Genomic DNA, 19,326 nt, shown 5'->3' with positions numbered 1-19,326 from the left:
TTTTCTAACTAGTGAATGACATGATCTAGTGTTGTATCTATTCGGTGCGCGTTTGGAGGTGACTTAAGGAGGTGTTGCTTTAGACGGCAGGGGAGGGATGTAAAATTTACAGGCTATTATGCTAATGCTAGCATTCTGGCAGATCACCTACTGCACCTTTAAGTTGTGATATTTTACTACATAAAATAAAATGAAAAACGTGAGTTTATTCATAGTTTATTAAAAAATTCGAGCTCTGTCATTTACAGTTCTGTCGTTTCAGCTTCTTTCTTCTGTTGAACACAAAAGATATTTTGAAAAAACAACCACTTGAGGATGAGTAAATGGTGAGTATATTTTTGTGTGAACTATCCCTTTAACTAAATGCTTTTAGTTCATTTTAATAGACTAACTCCAATATATAAAAAACTTCATTCATATATACAGCTGGTCAGAAATATTAGCCCCCCTTTGAATTTTTTTCTTTTTTAAATATTTCCCAAATGATTTTTGTATATAATAACCTATTAATAATATAATAATATATAATAAACTATTAAACAGTATTATTGAGAATATCTTACATTTTTTGGCCTAATGTCTGAGCAGTACATTTCTTTTATAATTATCTGGTATTAAAGGATTAATTCAGATTTATTATTAAAAAGTGTTAATGAGAAAGTCTATCTTAATTGACAGACTGCTAGTTAAGATACATTAATATTTCCCAAGTATAAAAAAAGCTGCCTCAAGAGATTATTAAAGTTATTAAAATATTTTTACGGACATCATTACAAAACATTAATGTTAAGTAACGTATACATACATTCGCATAAACAAATGCTCATATTCAACTTTATTGAAAATGAAAGAATAGAATCACTGTGGCCTACAGCACTTAATAAATACAACAAAAATTGTGTTATTTTATTAAATTCATCATTTTTAATACTTAAATTTTAAATCATTGACAGTGATCAGTGGGTCAGAGTTATCTCTAAAGTGCAAATAAGATATCCGACATCAACAAAAGCAGCATTTTAAAACTGATATAGATTATCTTTCATCATTCTCATGACATTATTTTTGTCCATGCATCACATGAATGATTTCAATAATTAATATACATCAAGATCATGAACCGCTTAATAATGCAACCGTCTTTGTAACGTGACATATTAATAGATGTCAGATCAGTACCCTTAGATAGTAGACACAGAAAGAGCAGATGTCAATTTGGACCCACACTCTAATCAAAACATTTGAGCATATACAGAGAAATGGAAAAATGGATGTTCATAAAGTTGTCCTCATTGCAGAGACAGATGCAAAGTGCTTTATGATGGGGCTTCAGAAAGAACTTTGGGTTTATTTTCCAACAGTAAAAGACTGGAGTCCAGTAATGGCTCTTCCCAAAATCAACGCATGAATGTCATGAGTGCCTGTGGGAAAAAAGAAAATTGTTGTTTATTAATTGACCCTCTTACAGCCCTTTTATCATAAACTAACAGTCTGTACACCCGTGTCAATGCAAGAATGTTGAATAATTATCACTGCATTAGCACACTGCATGAAAAAAAACACCTTTATTTTAATTTAATTGAAGCCTACACTGCCCTCTGCTGGCTAGATGTATAGCTGCCATTTAAAGTGCTCCTATTATGTATTTTATAAAGGTTGCTAATTTTGTTTTGGAAGTCTCGTTCAACAGGTTTAAATCTATCCAGGTCATTTTAAAATATGTATTGTAGGTAAATTACAGTGTTTGGTTCCAGTATCTGGTCTCTCTAAACTCCTTTGAGAGTCTCATCTGCTCTGATTGGCCAGATGTATAGCTCTCATTTGAAGTGCTCCTATAATTAATTTTTTAAAGGTTGCTAATTTTGTTTCAGAAGTCTCATTCTACAGGTTTACAAACATCCAAGTTATTTTAATGTGTATTATAATTAGTAGTGGGCCGTTATCGGCGTTAACGCGGGACTCTTATTGTGCGATTAAAAAAATATTGCCATCAATCTACTCTCAAATTTGGGTTGGGGGCTGTGTCTATTCTACGCAAGCTATGATGACTTTCACCTTGATATTTTAGCGCGGATGTATACCTGACCAATGAGCCTTCTGACAAAAAAAGTGCCCTTCTGAATTAAATCAGCAGTATGCCTAACTTTAACTGCAGTTCGGCAGTTTCACTTTAACTCATGAACATTTCATTCATGCCCCCGTGACAAACTGGGGTATTGCCCCCGTGCCGAAGCAGGCTGAACTGTTCTGTACAGCGCAGTAGAACACACACAGTATATCGCAAAGTTATCGTTATCACAATAATAGTAAATGCAATATATGTAGGTGCTGTTTTGCTATTTATGGAAGCCCGTTCCCGCCACTGAATAAAAATATAAATAAATAAATTCAATAAAAAAAATTTGAGTTATAAAGTTGCAATTCTGAGTTATTAAGTCAGAATTCTGAGTTATAAAATCAGAAGTGTGAGTTATAAAGTCAGAATTCTGAATTATAAAGTAAGAATTCTGAGTTATAAAATCAAAAGTGTGAGTTATAAAGTCACAATTCTGAATTATAAAGTCAGAGGTGCGAGTTATTAAGTCAGAATTCTAAGGTATTAAGTCAGAATTCTGAGTTATAAAGTCAGAATAACTCAGAATTCTGACTAAATGGTTTTTTTACATTGTATTTTTTTTATTCAGTGGTGGGAACGAGCTTCCATAGCTATTGGCTGGAGCGGCCCAAAGGCTGAAAATAAATACTAATGGCGATAGTCGAGACAAGAGGAAATTAACAGCCAATCAGAGTCAGAATATCTGCTGAGGTGTTGTTCACTCATAGTGTTTTAAAGACTAAATGTTTGCACCATGACACAGATTTTTAGTCTGAGTTAGATCTGAAAAAATATATTTTACCTTTTTATTTTAATGCCCTTAAATGTTTTAAGGACAGAGCTAATAAAAATATCATTTATTTAGGAAAAGGTTATATCGTAGCAAATATCGTTATCGCAATACTCAACAACAATATGGCATATTTTTCCAGTATCTTGCAGCCCTTGTAGGATAGCGGCTAAAAAATATCTCTTTGACAAGCTGAAAAAAAAAATACAGAGCTGGGTCAAAGCAGATGTTTTGACAGCCACTGAAGACCACAGACTGGCATTATGCAGTCTGTTAAAGTCCATTAAAGTGTTACAAACCAACCAAGACCGGTTCGTCCAGCTAACGCTTAAAATTTAGCCGACCTTGTACATTCACAAACTACTATATGACTACTATAAAAAAAATCATAATAGGAGCACTTTAAAATAAAAATTTTTTCCTTGTACCTTCGTATGTGTTGACGGCCTCTAGGTTCATGACGTGCCGTATGATATGGTATTCGTCTGCTATGCCGTTTCCTCCCAGCATGTCTCTGGCCTGTCTGGCGATGTCCAGGGCTTTACCGCATGAGTTTCGCTTCAGCAGGGAGATCATCTCTGGTGTGTGCCTGTAAGAAAAATACATCAGAAAGTTCAGTGAGTTACCGGAAACAGAACAGCTCTATTTCTGACAAGATTCAGCTCTAGGGCACTGGACTGTGATTTCTGTGAGCTCTCAACTCTTTTGTAAATGAGCTATTATGCATTAAACCTGTTAATATACAGTTGAGGTCAAAATTATTAGCCCTCCTGGAATTTTTTTCTTTTTCAAATATTTCCAAGGTAATGTTTAAAAGAGCAAGGAAATGTTCACAGTATTTCCTATAATATTTTTGTTATAATATTTGTTTTATTTCAGCTTGAATTAAAGCAGTTTTTAATTTTTTTTCAAAACATTTTAAGGTCAATATTATTAGCCGGTATTATTTTTTGATAGTCTACTGAACAAACCATCATTATACAATGGCCCCTTTCACACAGTGATACCAGTAAATATCCGGGAAAAGGACTTGACTTCAAAAAAGCACTGTTCACACAGGCACGGACATTACAGAGGTTTTTTAGAAAAAAATCATTCACACATCCATTCAAAAATACCGGTAAATTCTGACATCATTAACCAGAAATGACCTATAAATTGCTGCGCTTGTATTTGTAAACATTTGACTACATTAAAAACTCTGTGGATGGATAAGTATTGTGAACGACTTGGATCAAAACATATGGAGGAACACGTTCACATGTCCAAATGTACATAATATGTGTGTGTGCTGGCGCTCACCGGCTCCTTCACGTGCACAAGCGTCAAGCAACTGAAGCAGAGCTTGAAGCGGTTTATCATAAGCATTTTATGGATACTTTTTTCCACAGATGGCATTAAGAAGGAACATAGAAACTTTATCTGACTAACATCTAGCAGCTAAATGTGTCTGGAAAAATACTCAAAGGCTTTTATTTTCATAAACCGCATGGATGTGAATGCGTCTGAATGTTCTGGTTGGCTGGAGTAGACATCTCACGTTAGCACGTTCTAAGCGTGAATGTGCTATTTCTGGCAATTTTGTTGATATTTTCTCTTTGCGTTCACACAGCGCAGCATTCCGGCAAATTACCAGTAATGTTACAACTTCTCTTTCTGGAAAATTGCCGGAACGAATTTATCTGCATTTTTACAAAGGGTCTGTTCACACATATACACCTTTCCTGTATGTGTGAAAGGGGCTAATGACTTGCCTAATTACCCTAACTTGCCTAATTAACCTAGTTAAGCTTTTAAATTGCACTATAAGCTGAATACTAGTATCTAGTCAAATATTATTTACTGTCATCATGGCAAAGATAAAAGAAATCAGTTATTAGAAATGAGTTATTAAAACTATTATGTTTAGAAATGTGTTGATTTCTGCTAAACAGAAATTGGGGGAAAATATAAAGGGGGGCTAATAATTCAGGAGGGCTAATAATTCTAACTTTAACAGTAAGTAAGATGGAGGACTCACTTTTTTTGGTCAATGAGTCTGCCCAGCTGTAAACAGGACTGCAAGCCGATTGTAATTTCTGTCAGCATGTCTGCCATCTTCTTCTGGATGAGTTGGTTTCTGGCGAGAGGGACGCCAAACTGGATTCTATATGGTAAAATCATTCACAAATGAAATAAAAAAAAAGGAGAATGTTATACAGCAGTTCTATTTAAAAACATATATCCTGTTCAACAAATAATCCTTATAAAAATTAAGCAGCACAACTGTTTTCAGCATAACATAATAATAAGAGATGTTACTTGATTAATGATTTCTAGGTCATGTGCACAAATCGTTTTGATTCTGCCTTATAATTTGACAAGCACGGTGGCACAGTGGGTAGCACAATCGTCTCACAGCAAGAAGGTCGCTGGTTCGAGCCACGGCTGGGTCAGTTGGCATTTTTGTGTGGAGTTTGCATGTTCTCCCCGTGTTCGCTTGGGTTTCCTCCAGGTGCTCTGGTTTCCCCTCCAAGTCCAAAAACATGTGGTATAGGTGAATTGGGTATGCTAAATTGTCCGTAATGTATGACTATGAGTAAGTGTGTTTGGATGTTTATAGGGCATCCGCTGCGTAAAAACATATGCTGGATAAGTTGGCGGTTCATTCCACTGTGGTGACGCCGGAATTATAAAGGGACTAAGCCGAAAAGAAAATGAATGAATGAATTTGACAAATCATACATGTGGAAATACAATTACACTATTTACGAATACACTTAGAATATTTCAGATGTATTGACTATAAATATTACACTGATAAGATGATTCTGCTCACCTGTCCATGGTGTACTGGCGGGCAGCATGGAAACAAAATTCAGCAGCACCCAGAGCACCCCACGCAATGCCAAAGCGGGCATTATTCAGGCAGCCAAAGGGCCCCTACAGAAATCAATAGAATTAATCACAAAGTGGAAAGCAGCAATGAAAGGGGTTGTTTGTTTGAGGATGAGCAAAAAACCTAGAACTAGTTTGCTAAAGTAGATTTTTGAAAAATGTTTAACGAATTTGGTTTATTTGACAATGTTTTTGAGAATGAACACCTCTATATTTTGATAAGATATTAATATTTAATTTAAATTAATATATACAGTTGGAATTAGAATTATTAAACCTCCTGAATTATTAGCCCCCCTGTTTATTTTTTCCCCAATTTCTGTTTAACGGGGAGATTTTTTTTTCAGCACATTTCTAAACATAATAGTTTTAATAACTCATTTCTAAGAACTGATTTATTTTATCTTTGCCATGATGACCGTAAATAATATTTTACTAGATATTTTTCAAGACACTTCTATACAGCTTAAAGTGACTTTTAAAGGCTCAATTAGGTTAACTAGGCAGGATAGGGTATAAAGGCAAGTTATAGTATAATGATGGTTTAAAATACAGTATATTGCTTAAAGGGGCTAATAATTTTGACCTTAAAATGTTTTTTTTTTTTGTTGTTTTTTTTTTATTAAAACTGCTTTTATTTTAACCGAAATAAAGGAAATAAGCCTTTCTCCAGAAGAAAAATATTATCAGACATACAGTGAAAATTTCCTTGCTCTGTTAAACATCATTTGGGAAATATTTAAAAAAGAATAAAATGATTCAAAGGGGGTTTAATAACTCAGTAATTAATATCAACATCTAAATCTCTAGGACCAAACATGCGCATCGTTTCATTCTAATGGGGCGCTTTTAACCTAGTCTAATGGGTGCAAAATTGGACTCCTAAATCAAATTTGGGATTTTTTTTCTTTTATTTACGACCTTTGAAAAGATTTGCCTCACATTAGGATGGAAAACCAGCTACTGCATGCCAAACTTCAATCATTCAATCACATAATATCTGCTATGACTTATTTTTCATAGCACCACCATGTGGCTAAACCCATTCGCTTCAAGGGTTATGTTTACTTTATTAAAGTGGCCCCTCCCACTTAGAACATTTTGCCACCATCACAAACCTAAATGTAAAGTGCAGGGCTTTTTTTGTGCAAAGAATCTTTTTGCACCAAACCGCAAACGGTTTTTCAAAAAATCCCAAATAATAAAAAATTTGGGGTTGGCAACACATGGGTTTTAGTTAGCTTAAGCCTAGGCTTCCAATGACAAGACACTGATAAGGGGTTTAGCATTCAGGAACAAAGAGTACTAGTGATTAATGTCTTAAGGCTCCATTTTTGCTCACGCTTGCTCACAAGATGTTTTTCAGCAATTATGTCCAAATCACTGGCGATAAGCAGAGTAAAAGTGTAAAATCACTCTCTGTTGTTAAATAGTCATGCAGCTTTTAATGAATCAAAAAAAAAAATGAGCATAAGGCATTTTTTTTGAAGAGGAACTATTATGAACCCTTTTTATAAGATGTAAAATAAGCCTCTGATGTCCCTAGTGAGTGTATGTGAAGTTTCAGCTCAACATAACCCACAGATAATGTTTTATTTATGTTAACTCTTTGAAACTGCCACTTTTAGGCTTCGATTCTAACTGTGCCACTGTCGCTTTAAATTCAAATGAGATTGTGCTCTCAGCCCACTTTTCAAAAGAAGGCGGAGCTACAAATGCCTATGTGTCAGCACAGTGGCAGATTCAAAACCAAGACTAACATCCAATGCTAACGAGGGAGAGATTGACACTAATGGGTGGGGCTTTCCCCCTCTGATGACACATTCAAAGGGAGAATCAATCAAAGTGTTTCTGCTGACTGTTTTTATTAAGTGTGATTATAAAAAATACAATTAATACATTTTTATCATTAAAAGCTGGTTATATTCACGAACTATTGCCAAACAACTGTGTTTAAACCCTTTATAAAAGGCATTTTTGCATAATAGACCCCCTTAAAATGATGCTTATAAACCTGCTGTTTTTGCGTTGATGTGCACGCTCTCATTGCCGCTCTTTGTTTAGTCATGAGGCGTTAAACATCGTCAATAAGCGAAAGTGAAAATCATCCTTGAACAGGCCTTTAGTCTTAATAACAAACACACTTACAGCTAGGCCAGAAACATAGGGCAGCAGGTTTTCCTCTGGCACCTCCACCTCATCCATCACAATCATCCCAGTGGCTGAAGCTCTGAGGGAGAATTTGCCTTCTATTTTCGGCGTGCTCAACCCCTTCATCCCTCTCTCCAGGACAAACCCTCTCACTTTGCCATCCTCACATTTTGCCCACACCACACAGATATCAGCATGTGGAGAGTTGGTGATCCTGTTCAAACAAAAGAGAGTTGGTATGAGGGAAATAAATCGCATTTTAATGTAGTTTAGTACCTTATTATTTCTCTAAAACTATAGTGAGTCATAGAAAGGTATTTATAGGACAACCTATTTGTATGTTAAACCTTCGATTTGGATTGGATATTAACCAAAATATTTATTTTCTCATATACAATGGCATTCGGTTTATTTATTTAAAAAAAATTATCTGTTTATTTATTTAGGTTTATCCGTAATTAATATTTACACAATTTGTGCATTCCAGAAAACAGTTTCATTCATTCATTCATTCATTTTCTTTTCGGCTTAGTCCCTTTATTAATCAGTGGTCGCCACAACGTAATGAACCACCAACTTATCCAGTATATGCTTTACGCAGCGGATGCCCTTCCAGCTGCAACCTATCCCTGGGAAACACCCATACACACTTATTCACACTCATACACTACGGCCAATTTAGCTTACCCAATTCTCCTATAGCGCATGTCTTTGGACTTGTGGGGGAAACCGGAGCACCTGGAGGAAACCCACGCGAACACTGAGAGAACATGCAAACTCCACACACAAATGCCAACTGGCCCAGCCGAGGCTCGAACCAGCGACCTTCTTGCTGTGAGGTGACAGCACTACCTACTGCGCCGCCCAGAAAACCGTTTCAATTAGACTTATTATTACTTATTATTTTAGACTTAAATGACTTCTTTCACTTGTTGTTTTTGTTATCTTTTCAGTTTATTTTAATTATATATAAATTACATAATATATTTTTTATATATATATATATATATATATATATATATATATATATATATATATATATATATATATATATATATATATATATATATGTATATATATGTGTATATATATGTATATATATGTGTATATATATATATATATATATATATATATATATATATATATATATATATATATATATATATATATATATATATATATATATAATATAGTACTCTATTACAGAAATTAATTAGTGGCATTTTTGTTATTAGGGCAGCGCGGTGGCTCAGTGGTTAGCACTGTTGCCTCACAGCAAGAAGATCGCTGAATTGAGTCCCGGCTGGATCACTTGGCATTTCTATGTGGAGTTTGCATGTTCTCCACGTGTTTGTGGGTGCTCCGGTTTCCCCCACAGTCCAAAGACTGTGGTGAATTGAATAAACTAAATTGTCCATTACAGGGCTCGAAATGACCCTTTTTACTTGGTAGCACTGATGCTCCAAACTTTAAAAATGTAGTCGCACCAGCCAAAATTACTCCTACCAAGAATTATGTGCACCGTTACTACAAGTTTTATATAAACAGATTTATTGCATTTGAAATCAACACTATTCAAAACTAACAAACAAAAGAAATCAGCATGCGCCCACCGGCCCACTGCTGTCACTGCTTGACAAAATCTGTCAGTGCGCTTTTCATTTTCTCATCTTCAGAGCTTTACATTTTCGCGGCTGTTGCTCCTTGTCAACTGAAGGCAGAAAGCATTGACTGAATGATTGACAGCTGATATTAACCAATCCATTCACGTTCATTTCCAGAGCAGTAAAACAGAAGAGCGGGACAGGCATTGCGGAATTTGTTTACAGAGAAACATCTCTAACTTTAAGCCAGAATTGTATTGTATACATTCAAGCAAACAGATAGTCAGGACTCAGGAGATTTCAGGGTCCTCCTAAAGCAGCAAGGGACAAACACCCTGTAGAGGGTGAAGTTACCAAATCTAAATCTGGTGCACGGCTCTCAGATGATTTCTCTTACATCATCAGACACTGTCTGAACTGACCTTCATGATATGTTGTGCAACTTCACAGTGCTGAGCGCTCAATCCCATCTAATCACAAAATCAATGATGCACTTAAAGAGTGTGTCATTATACCCTTCCTATCACATCTATTTTATTGCCTATCAATATTTCTTTTTATTATTATTATTATTATTATTAATTATTATTATTATTAATTATTATTTAATATATTTTCAAGACATTTATAATTGTGAGGTCCTAATTTTGAATTTAAGCACTATATTAATTGTAAATATATAAATAAAAATAACACTCCTTTTTTAATAATTATTTTATATATAATATATAAAATATATAATACGTGTTTAAAAAATTATTTTAATTTATGCACGAAACTACAAAAAGGAATTTTTTAAAATAAAAAAAATAAATTAATTAATTAATTAAAAAAAAAAAATATATATATATATATATATATATATATATATATATATATATATATATATATATATATATATATATATATATATATATATAATTAAAACTGATAAAGGTAAAAAATAAATATTAAAATAATACTTATATCACAAATAAAAAAAAATATATATAATTAAAATATATATAATTATAATATCATTTAAAGTAAAGACATTATATAGACTAATGACAAAATCCAAGGCCTATTTACTAAGCCAGACAATGCTAACTGAACACCATGTTATCATCATGGTTACCATGTTTTTGTCCCACTGATGCTGTAAGTCCTGCTGGAGGGGTTGTATATGGCTTTAGTCTCCATTCCAGCAGGGTCACTTCCATGGTTTGGTTCTGTTAGACCAAAACAGCCCAGAATCTCTCCACGAGCTGGGAAAAAAATGACAGACACACAATTAAAAACAAGAAAACTCAAAACAGAAATAGGAAAAAAAAAATCATAATTTTATTTTTTTAAATAAAAAATAAAGGATGAAATATAAAACTAGTCAGACTATGTTCGTCTGAAAGAAGAAAGTCATGTAAAGTAGGGTTGCCAAAAAATTTGAGTTTGATACCAATCGAAATGTAAAAAACGTCCATTTCCCGCTAATTTGTTGGGCGCTAAATATTTTGAGCTGATTGGCCATTGTGTTCACCTGCTCAACAGAAATGACTGTTGAATGGCTGTGAAGGTCATCAGTTCACCACTTCTCACTGCTGTTCACCAAGTGCAAACACAGATACAGGGACACTAAAGTGTTTAAAAGCTGCGTAGATCAGATGATCCATCAGCAAATCGCTTATATGTCAGCTTATAAACAGACCAGCTGATCGACATGACTTTGAAATGCTCCAGTGTCCCTGTATCTGTATTTGCACTTGGTAAACAGCGGTGAAGAATGGTGAACTGATGACCCTTACGCTCAATCAGTCATTTCTGTTGAGCACGTGAACACAATGACCAATAAACAGTGTTTAAGAATGAGCTCAACATCGCTCACTTGTTAGCGCTGAAATTTAAAAAAACATCCTGATTGGTACCAAACTCAATACTTTTGACAACCCTACTATAAACCAAAGATGGCTTGAGGGTGAGTAAATTTAATTTTTTAGGTGAACTATACCTTTAAAAGTACATACAGCAATCAATGTAGAGAAATTTTGAAAATCAGATCTTTGGAATTTAATAATAAAATTCAGTAACCACCCAGTGGGACCCTTTATATACTAGTTTTCAAATTATTTTTTAATTACTAACATAACATGTTTTATTCATGACCCTTGGAACTCAGGTAGTTCAGGTAGTTGACTAACCCAGTTTGGGCAGATACTTCTGCTTCTGCTCTTCTGTGCCATAGGCGTTGATGGGGTGCATGACCAGTGAGGACTGGACACTCATAACTGATCTGTACCCGCTGTCCACTCTCTCCACCTCCCTGGCGATCAGACCGTACGCCACATAACTAGTGCCTGCACAGCCATATCCTTCAACACAAAAACATGAAAGCATGAGCATTAGAGAAACAGTTACCTGAAACTGTGCTTTGAGTTTTCACTTTCAAGACTGCAAATCTGAGACTGAAGAGCTTTGCAGAGCTTCAACTGACTGATATTTTAATGTGGTTTTACCTTGAATTGTAGGCCCAAGGACACCAAGCTCTCCCATCTCATTTAAAATCTCCCGATGGAAATCTGAAAATTTAGAGCCACATATTTTAATATCAGGGTTTAGGATCTCATGTTCCTGTTGATAAATCAAAATGTACTTTTTTTTGTGGAATATTGCACATTTATTACAAAATAGATATCTATGCACATCAGTTTTTTGTTATTTTTAATCAAAATAACTTCCCATCCTTCATCACAAATGTCTTTCTCTAATGAAATGTTCACTGGAGTAAAGGTGGCATCAACCTGTCACTCACAAGACATCCACCAATAGCAAACCATTCAATAAACCGATCAAAGGATAAGCAGCAAAATCAGGTCCCGTCCTACACGTTTACTTATTTCACTTTGATACAGTGAACATGGAAGATTAAGTTACAAACTAGGTTTTGCATAACTTTATGCTGTTGACATTAGGGCTGCACAATATATTGCAAAATTATCATTATTGCTAATAGTACATATACAGTTGAAGTCAGAATTATTAGCCCCCTGAATTATTAGCCCCCCTGTTTACTTTTTTGCCAATTTCTGTTTAATGGAGAGATTTTTTTCAACACATTTCTAAACATAATAGTTTTAATAACTCATTTCTAATAACTGATTTATTTTATCTTTGCCATGATGACAGTAAATAATATTTGACTAGATATTTATCAAGACACTTCTATACAGCTTAAAGTGGCATTTAAAGGCTTAACTAGGTTAATTAGGTTAACTAGGCGGGATATGGTAATTAGGTAAGTTATTGTATAACGATGGTTTGTTCTGTAGACAGTCGAAAAAAATATAGCTTAAAGGGGCTAATAATTATGACCTTAAAATGGGTTTTAAAATATTAAAAACTGCTTTTATTCTAGCCAAAGTAAAACAAATAAGACTTTCTCCAGATGAAAAAATATTATCAGACATACTGTTAAAATGTCCTTGCTCTGTTAAACATCATTTGGGAAATATTTAAAAAAGAAAAAAAATTATAATTCTGACTTCAACTGTATATGTATCACAGACATGCGTGATAAATGACATTTATCTTATGCATTGGTTGTTTCTCTAAATATCTAAATCAGATGGGGCCTTAATATCTTTATCTCCGCCTTCCCAGCAGTTTCTGTTCTGCTATTGGCTGAAGCAGCCCAAAGGTGAACCCAGAGTTAAAAACAAATATTAATGGCGGTAATTGAGACAAGAGGCAAATTAACAGCCAATCAGAGCTAGAATATCTTCTGAGGTTTTCACTCATAGTGTTTTAAAGACTAAATGTTTGTACCTCAACACTGTTTTTTAGTCTGAATTACAATTAATTAGATATGGGAAATATTTCACTTGTTTATTTTACATCATTGCATACATTAATGATTTGAAAACAGCTATTAAAAATTGCATTTTTCTAGGTAAATGTTATATCATAATAAATATCGTTATCACCATAATTAACAACAATATCGGATATTTTCCCAGTATCGTGCAGCCCTAGCTGACATATCTGACCCGTGTTTAGATACTTACTGACCCGTGTTTAGATAGAGACTTTGATCTGATGATCTGACATTGAGATTTTTTTTGTGTAATGGACCCCTTTCACAAGCCTGTTATGACCAGTTTAATGGTCATCAGTATCTTCAATCCTTTAAAGTTTTTAATGTTTAGATTTTTTTATAAAATGTATTAACATTTATATGTATTTATGTATGTAATATATCATCTTTGCTTCAAATGACAAAAAACGAATTACCGCTTATGCGAGGCGTTTCTAATGCAGCGTCTGAGACTTGACAGTAAATTTGACATTATTCTCTCCTCTGGCTGCCGTCATCATCAGTCTCACACAATTTTTTTCCTATTTCTAAACGTCTTTATAACATCATCGTGGAGTTTTTCTTTTATTATTTGAGCAAATAAAATTGTAAAAACTAATTATCTGTTGTATTCCCCCATTCACTGCGCTCTAAGTTTTCCCAACTATGAAGACTTCCGCTACTGAAAAACCCAGAAATGTGAAAATGGTCTTTGTGGTCAACTCCTCTCAAATCCGCCGACGTACGTGGCGAGCTAACGGGACAAACTGGTTGCAGCCGGAATGCCGTCCATACGAAGGTAAGCGGTCAGCTGGTAAGCGCGAAAAGGAACGGCGTCACACCGCCCCGTATCGTTCGTTTAAAAAAATTAAATGCAGCCATACCTACCTCCGCCTACGTAATTCGCTGTCTCCAGAAATGTCCGCAGGGCTACGTTTTCACAATGAGCCTGTGTTGCTTAAATTTGACCAAAAAAATCTAATGTAAAATTACACAATCTTTATTGTATATATCACTCAAAAAATATTATTTAAATTAAAAGTTACAAACTGTACTATTTTTTGTGTCTTAATGCTTTAAACTCCTGAAAATAAAACTGTAAAAAAATACTGATGATAAACCTTCACTCTATTATGGTTAAACTCTACAGTGACTACACAAACTGAGAGTCTGATTAACTATAAGGGTTTTTATCTTTAATAAACTATGACAGTTCGCGTTCATTAAAAAGTGAGAATAATTAGTAAATCTATATGAAACAGTCCCTTAAAAGTGACGTTGGGTCTTCAGATTCACGCTGAAGATTCATTTGCCCTCACACTACAAGCGTACCGCGTCAAAGCCCAGCCAAACTGTTCTCTGGCACACACCTCTTCCAAACAGGCCAGGGCCGGCCCACTGAACTGCGCCTGGACCTAATTCGGAGCACTCACACTTGTCAAACGAATCGGGAAATCGGGGTCAAACATGCATGGGCACGGTTCGGATAGCCTAGTGTGAGTGCACCCTAATCCAGTCTCAGCATTTTACGCACATTAAGATATCGACGCTGAAAGGATATATTGTGCAGCCCAACCTCAGATTGTGAGCAGCTCTTTTACTTACGTTCATTCCTGTTGGCCATGATGATGCGTGGCATGAGCTTCTCTTGACAGTATGTGCGGAAACTGTCTCTGATCATGATCTCCTCCTCTGTGAGCTGCCCTTCCAAATCCAACGCGTCACGCCAGTCAAAGGTTACTTTAGCTAGAAATGACAATGCGTTTTTATTTTCAGCTCAAATACACAACATGAAGTCAAACTCAAGAATAACAGTAATATTGAATAATGAATATTTACGTGGTTTTGATGTTTTTTTGACTCGCTCCTCTGTGTCTGAAAATAAAAGAGTGTAGGATATGGTTATTTGCACAATCAATAAAAGAGATAGTTCACCCAAATATGAAAGTTTCCTCAAGTTGATCTATGCTTTTATGAATTTCTTTCTTCTGTTGAACACAAAAGATTTTCTGAAGAATGTTGGAAAAAAGCAGCCATTGACATCTATAGTAAGAATGAAAGTCAATGGGTGGTGCTTTTTTTTAAACGTTCTTCAAAATCTCTTCCTTTGTGTTTAACAGAGGAAATAAACTCATAGAAAGTTCAGTTTTGGGTGAACTATCCCTTTAAAGGGATCCTTCATAGGCCTTTTTACATTTACAGGGTTCATACCTATTTTTACTACAAAAATTCCATGACTTTTCCAAGACTTTCAATGTCTACATATATGTGGTAAATAAATAATAAGAAAAACAATGCACGTTTTACTTTATTACAACATATCATAAAACATGCAACAATCTATTTAGTTGAAATGTATTTTTATATATCTATGTAAAACTCATTTAATGCTTTTATATTGCTAACATAGCACTAATAATGGGAAAGTATGTGATTAGCCAAGGATAAAATTTATATAGATATTTGTTAAACAAATTTCATGACTTTTTTCCGTTTTCCAGGACCGTACGAACCCTGATTTAATTATTATTTTTTTTTTTTAATAAAACATGTAACTGGCATCTTTGGTGATTCATAAAAGTCAAGTCAAGTCAACAAGAGTAAAGAAAAATCAAACAGACAAACCAAAAGCAATACTCCTAATAATAATAATAATAATGAGGTCTTATGAAGGGAAATTATTCATCTGGGGATGAAAATATGCATACATGCAAACTGACACATGAGCTTGAAGTTGTATTTTTCCAACCAAAAATGAGGATGTGTATGTTGTATTGTTCATTAAAATGGATTGTGCTTATGCTGGATGCTGCAGTCCTACATAAAACAGTAAAAATACATTCTCATGATTATTATGACAAGAAGCTCAAACCTGACTCATAAGGAAACCGTTTTCTGATGCTGTGGTTAAAATACAATATTATAAATAATGTTCAGTTTCTTTTGCAGTGTGAATTGTTTTGCAATAAGACCTCAGGTGTATAATCAGGAGAAACAGGTATCCATTTTTCTACTCATAAACATTAATTATTAAGTTATATAATACAAAACAACTGGTAAAACAAAACTATAGGTATTGTAAACTAAATATTTAAGGCATTTTAATAAACATTTGGTAAGCATTTTCTGATAAATACATTTTCATTATTGATATCTGCACCATTTGGCATTTGCTTTCCACTACGCACGTGAGCTGGCAAAAGTCCTGCATATGCAAAGTGTTCATGCAGACATTTTAGTATTGTAAAAATAATCAAACATTGTGCATATCTCGAGACAATACTTTAGCATAATTCTATTTCTATTTTAATATTAAGTACATTAAATGAACTTTCAGTGATTACAAAGGTATTGTGTGAAAATTGGAGAAAAAAGTGTTTTATATTGTACATGGGAGAATGTATTTCTGTAACTTTTTTGTGAAAAGTGTTGTGAATGTTTAGCAAAAAATAGATCTTTTGATTTACATTGATTTATTTTTTTTATTGTAAATGGAAAAGGTGCATTTACACAAAAATAAACTTAAAAAAAAAACATTGTTTAAAAATGTATTTGATGTTTTATATTTACTGAAAATAAATTGACCCATTTTGGATATAGTAAAATGCCTTTAAATAGTTCTTGAAGGAACACATTTGACACTGTTAAGGTACAAAGTGTCTTGACACTGTAGTGGTACCTTCATGGATCAGATTTGCACCTTTGATGAAGGTACAATATTGTATCTGCAGGTTTTAAAAACCAAGGGTCCATTTTGGTTTCCCATGGTACAACTCATGTCCTTAAAGGTACAAACTGCAATGGTACAAATTTCTTTATTTGTCTTGAGGTACAATTCAGTTCTGCCCCAGTGACAAGGGTTTGTACCTTCTTTGGTAGAACATTGTACCATTTTTTTCTGGGAGTGTAATGCTATTTCAATGATCTACTGAAGAAAATGTATCACCAAATTAAAATTTTTGAGTAAATAATTTGATTAACGTGAATACAAAAAATTCTTCATTTCAATTTCCTCAAATTTTAACATAGGTTAGAAGCATAAATTAAGTTTGCAGAGTTTTTTTTTCATCTGATGACCAAACAATGAATGCATTTGCACATTTTTGGAACTGATATAAAACGTCATAATAGTTTTCTATTTTCACCACAAGTCTATCATTGCAAATTAAAATTTTGGAGTAAATTATTTGTTTAACGTGCAGACATAAATTCTCCACTTAATGTAATTTGATCCATTTTAATGCATAAATAAATGTAAATTAGGTAAACAAGAGAAAATAAAGTTTTTTAATGATCTGATGAGCAAACAATGAATGCATTTACACATTATTTTGAAATAATACGTCATAATAGTTTGCTATTTTCTCACAAGTCTATTATTTTTTTACTTATTTATTACTTTTTAACTCACTTAATACACAAATGCATTTCACATGTACCTATAGACATCACTTATATACTATATAGCTGCAGGTTAACTGCTTAAATATAATAACTTTAACTGTTAAAAGCTATTAGTTACTATCTAAATAGGTAATGTAATTAGTAACTAATAAAGTTATGGTAACTAATAACCTTAACGTTTTCAAATTTGATTGTAATGCTATAATGTACACTTTTTGTAAAGCTGACCTGAGATACAATCATAATTGTGAAGAGCGCTTTACAAATAAGCTTAAATACAATTGAATTGAACTGAATTGAATTGAATTGAATTGAATTACGCTGAAGCAGTGCTCTCACCATATGCAGCAGGTGCTGAAGTGCCCTGGGCCCTCGACACACACATCAGAGGACATCTCTGTGAGTTCACCAGCAGACGAGACAAAGCTGTTCTTAATGCCATGGTTGGTGATGTTCAAATCTGAAAAGATGTAGCTATGATCAATACTAATACAGTCACGAAAACATTAAAACCGGGTGTTACAAGTTTAATTCACAACCAGTTTATTTATTATAAGTATAAATATATATTATAATAATATAATATAATATAATATAATATTAGTATAAATATTTTGAATATTTCCTGTGCTATATTATTGACGTGTTGTAAGTTACGTAAAAAGGTGACAACTTTATTACAATGTTACTAGATTGTTATTACTTATTATTAAATATTGTAAAATGTAATTGTACAGGCATTCTTAACAAATGTAACTTCTGAAGTCATTTCAGACAAAACCCGAGAGGTGTTATTGTTAGTGTCATTACTGTTTCCTCGTTTTGTGTATATACAGTAAGTTATGTATTGCATAATTGTCCACGCATGGTTACACAAGAACAATTACACACGTAATATTAGACTAAACTATAGATGTAAATGTCTATGTACGTGTATGTTTGAAAACATGTATAATAGCAAATATTTATTTCATTTCCTGCAGTCAAACAGGGATATAATAATGAGAAAGTATTACCTTCGCCGGCTTCGATCAGATGATTTCTCTTTCTACTGTAATACTATTTATGTTCAGAGCAGAGCTGCGTGAATGTGTCGCAAATTGGAAGAAAGAGTCGTCCATCTTTTGTGTGGCGTTTTTCAATAAAGCCTATGACTCGGATCTTGCCCTACACAGTACATAATGTATGAACTTTTTTTTAAATAAACCTTGAAGATTTTTTTCTACACAATCACATACATAACTGATACACTCAAACATAATTACCTTAAACTAAAAATAGCAATTTCTGTTATTTTAAATATATATTTTAAATATTTTTATTGATTATGTCACATTCAAAATGGCTGAACATTACATCTGAAACCCTGTGAAACCTCGAAGGCGTTTACTGAAACCGTGTCCTCTGATTGGATGATGGGAAGAGGCGTGTGCGAGGAGAGGAATTTTTAAAGTGCATTACTCTTGTTCAAGCAAAATGACTCCTGGATTGCTGTACTCGGTATTATTTTTGTTATGAATTAATATTCAAGTCTTGTAATGTGCATGATTATAAATGTCTGTCATATGGTGGCTAATAT

The 19,326-nt window shown here is 33.7% G+C and overlaps 1 protein-coding gene across 1 annotated transcript; it reads right to left on the bottom strand.

The window, feature by feature from the left end:
- Window positions 1-820: 820 nt before the first annotated feature.
- gcdha (glutaryl-CoA dehydrogenase a) lies at window positions 821-18,856 on the bottom strand. The gene is made up of 12 exons (XM_056459487.1): window positions 18,764-18,856; window positions 18,087-18,207; window positions 15,183-15,218; window positions 14,949-15,089; window positions 12,007-12,069; window positions 11,692-11,862; window positions 10,635-10,764; window positions 7,911-8,127; window positions 5,704-5,807; window positions 4,906-5,031; window positions 3,314-3,474; window positions 821-1,421 (listed from the first exon to the last, which is right to left on the bottom strand). The coding sequence occupies exons 2-12, from the start codon at window positions 18,187-18,189 to the stop codon at window positions 1,348-1,350; spliced, it is 1,326 nt and encodes a 441-aa protein (XP_056315462.1). The 5' UTR covers window positions 18,190-18,207; window positions 18,764-18,856; the 3' UTR covers window positions 821-1,347.
- Window positions 18,857-19,326: the final 470 nt, after the last annotated feature.

Source organism: Danio aesculapii, chromosome 6 (genome assembly GCF_903798145.1).
Source record: "Danio aesculapii chromosome 6, fDanAes4.1, whole genome shotgun sequence".
NCBI classification, from domain to species: Eukaryota; Metazoa; Chordata; class Actinopteri; order Cypriniformes; family Danionidae; genus Danio; species Danio aesculapii.
Note: the sequence above shows the minus strand (reverse complement) of the source record. Positions and strands in the feature narration are given on the sequence as shown.

What these genes read in the sequence shown, in the direction of transcription:
- gcdha (XM_056459487.1), bottom strand. Translation starts at nt 18,189, where the DNA reads ATGGCATTAAGAACAGCTTTGTCTCGTCTGCTGGTGAACTCACAGAGA. An exon ending in CCTATGTTTCTGGCCTAGCT is followed by an intron (nt 5,808 to 7,910) that starts GTAAGTGTGTTT and finishes TGATTTCTGTAG; the next exon opens with GGGCCCTTTGGCTGCCTGAA. An exon ending in AGACTCATTGACCAAAAAAA is followed by an intron (nt 3,475 to 4,905) that starts GTGAGTCCTCCA and finishes TTTTTCTTACAG; the next exon opens with GCACACACCAGAGATGATCT.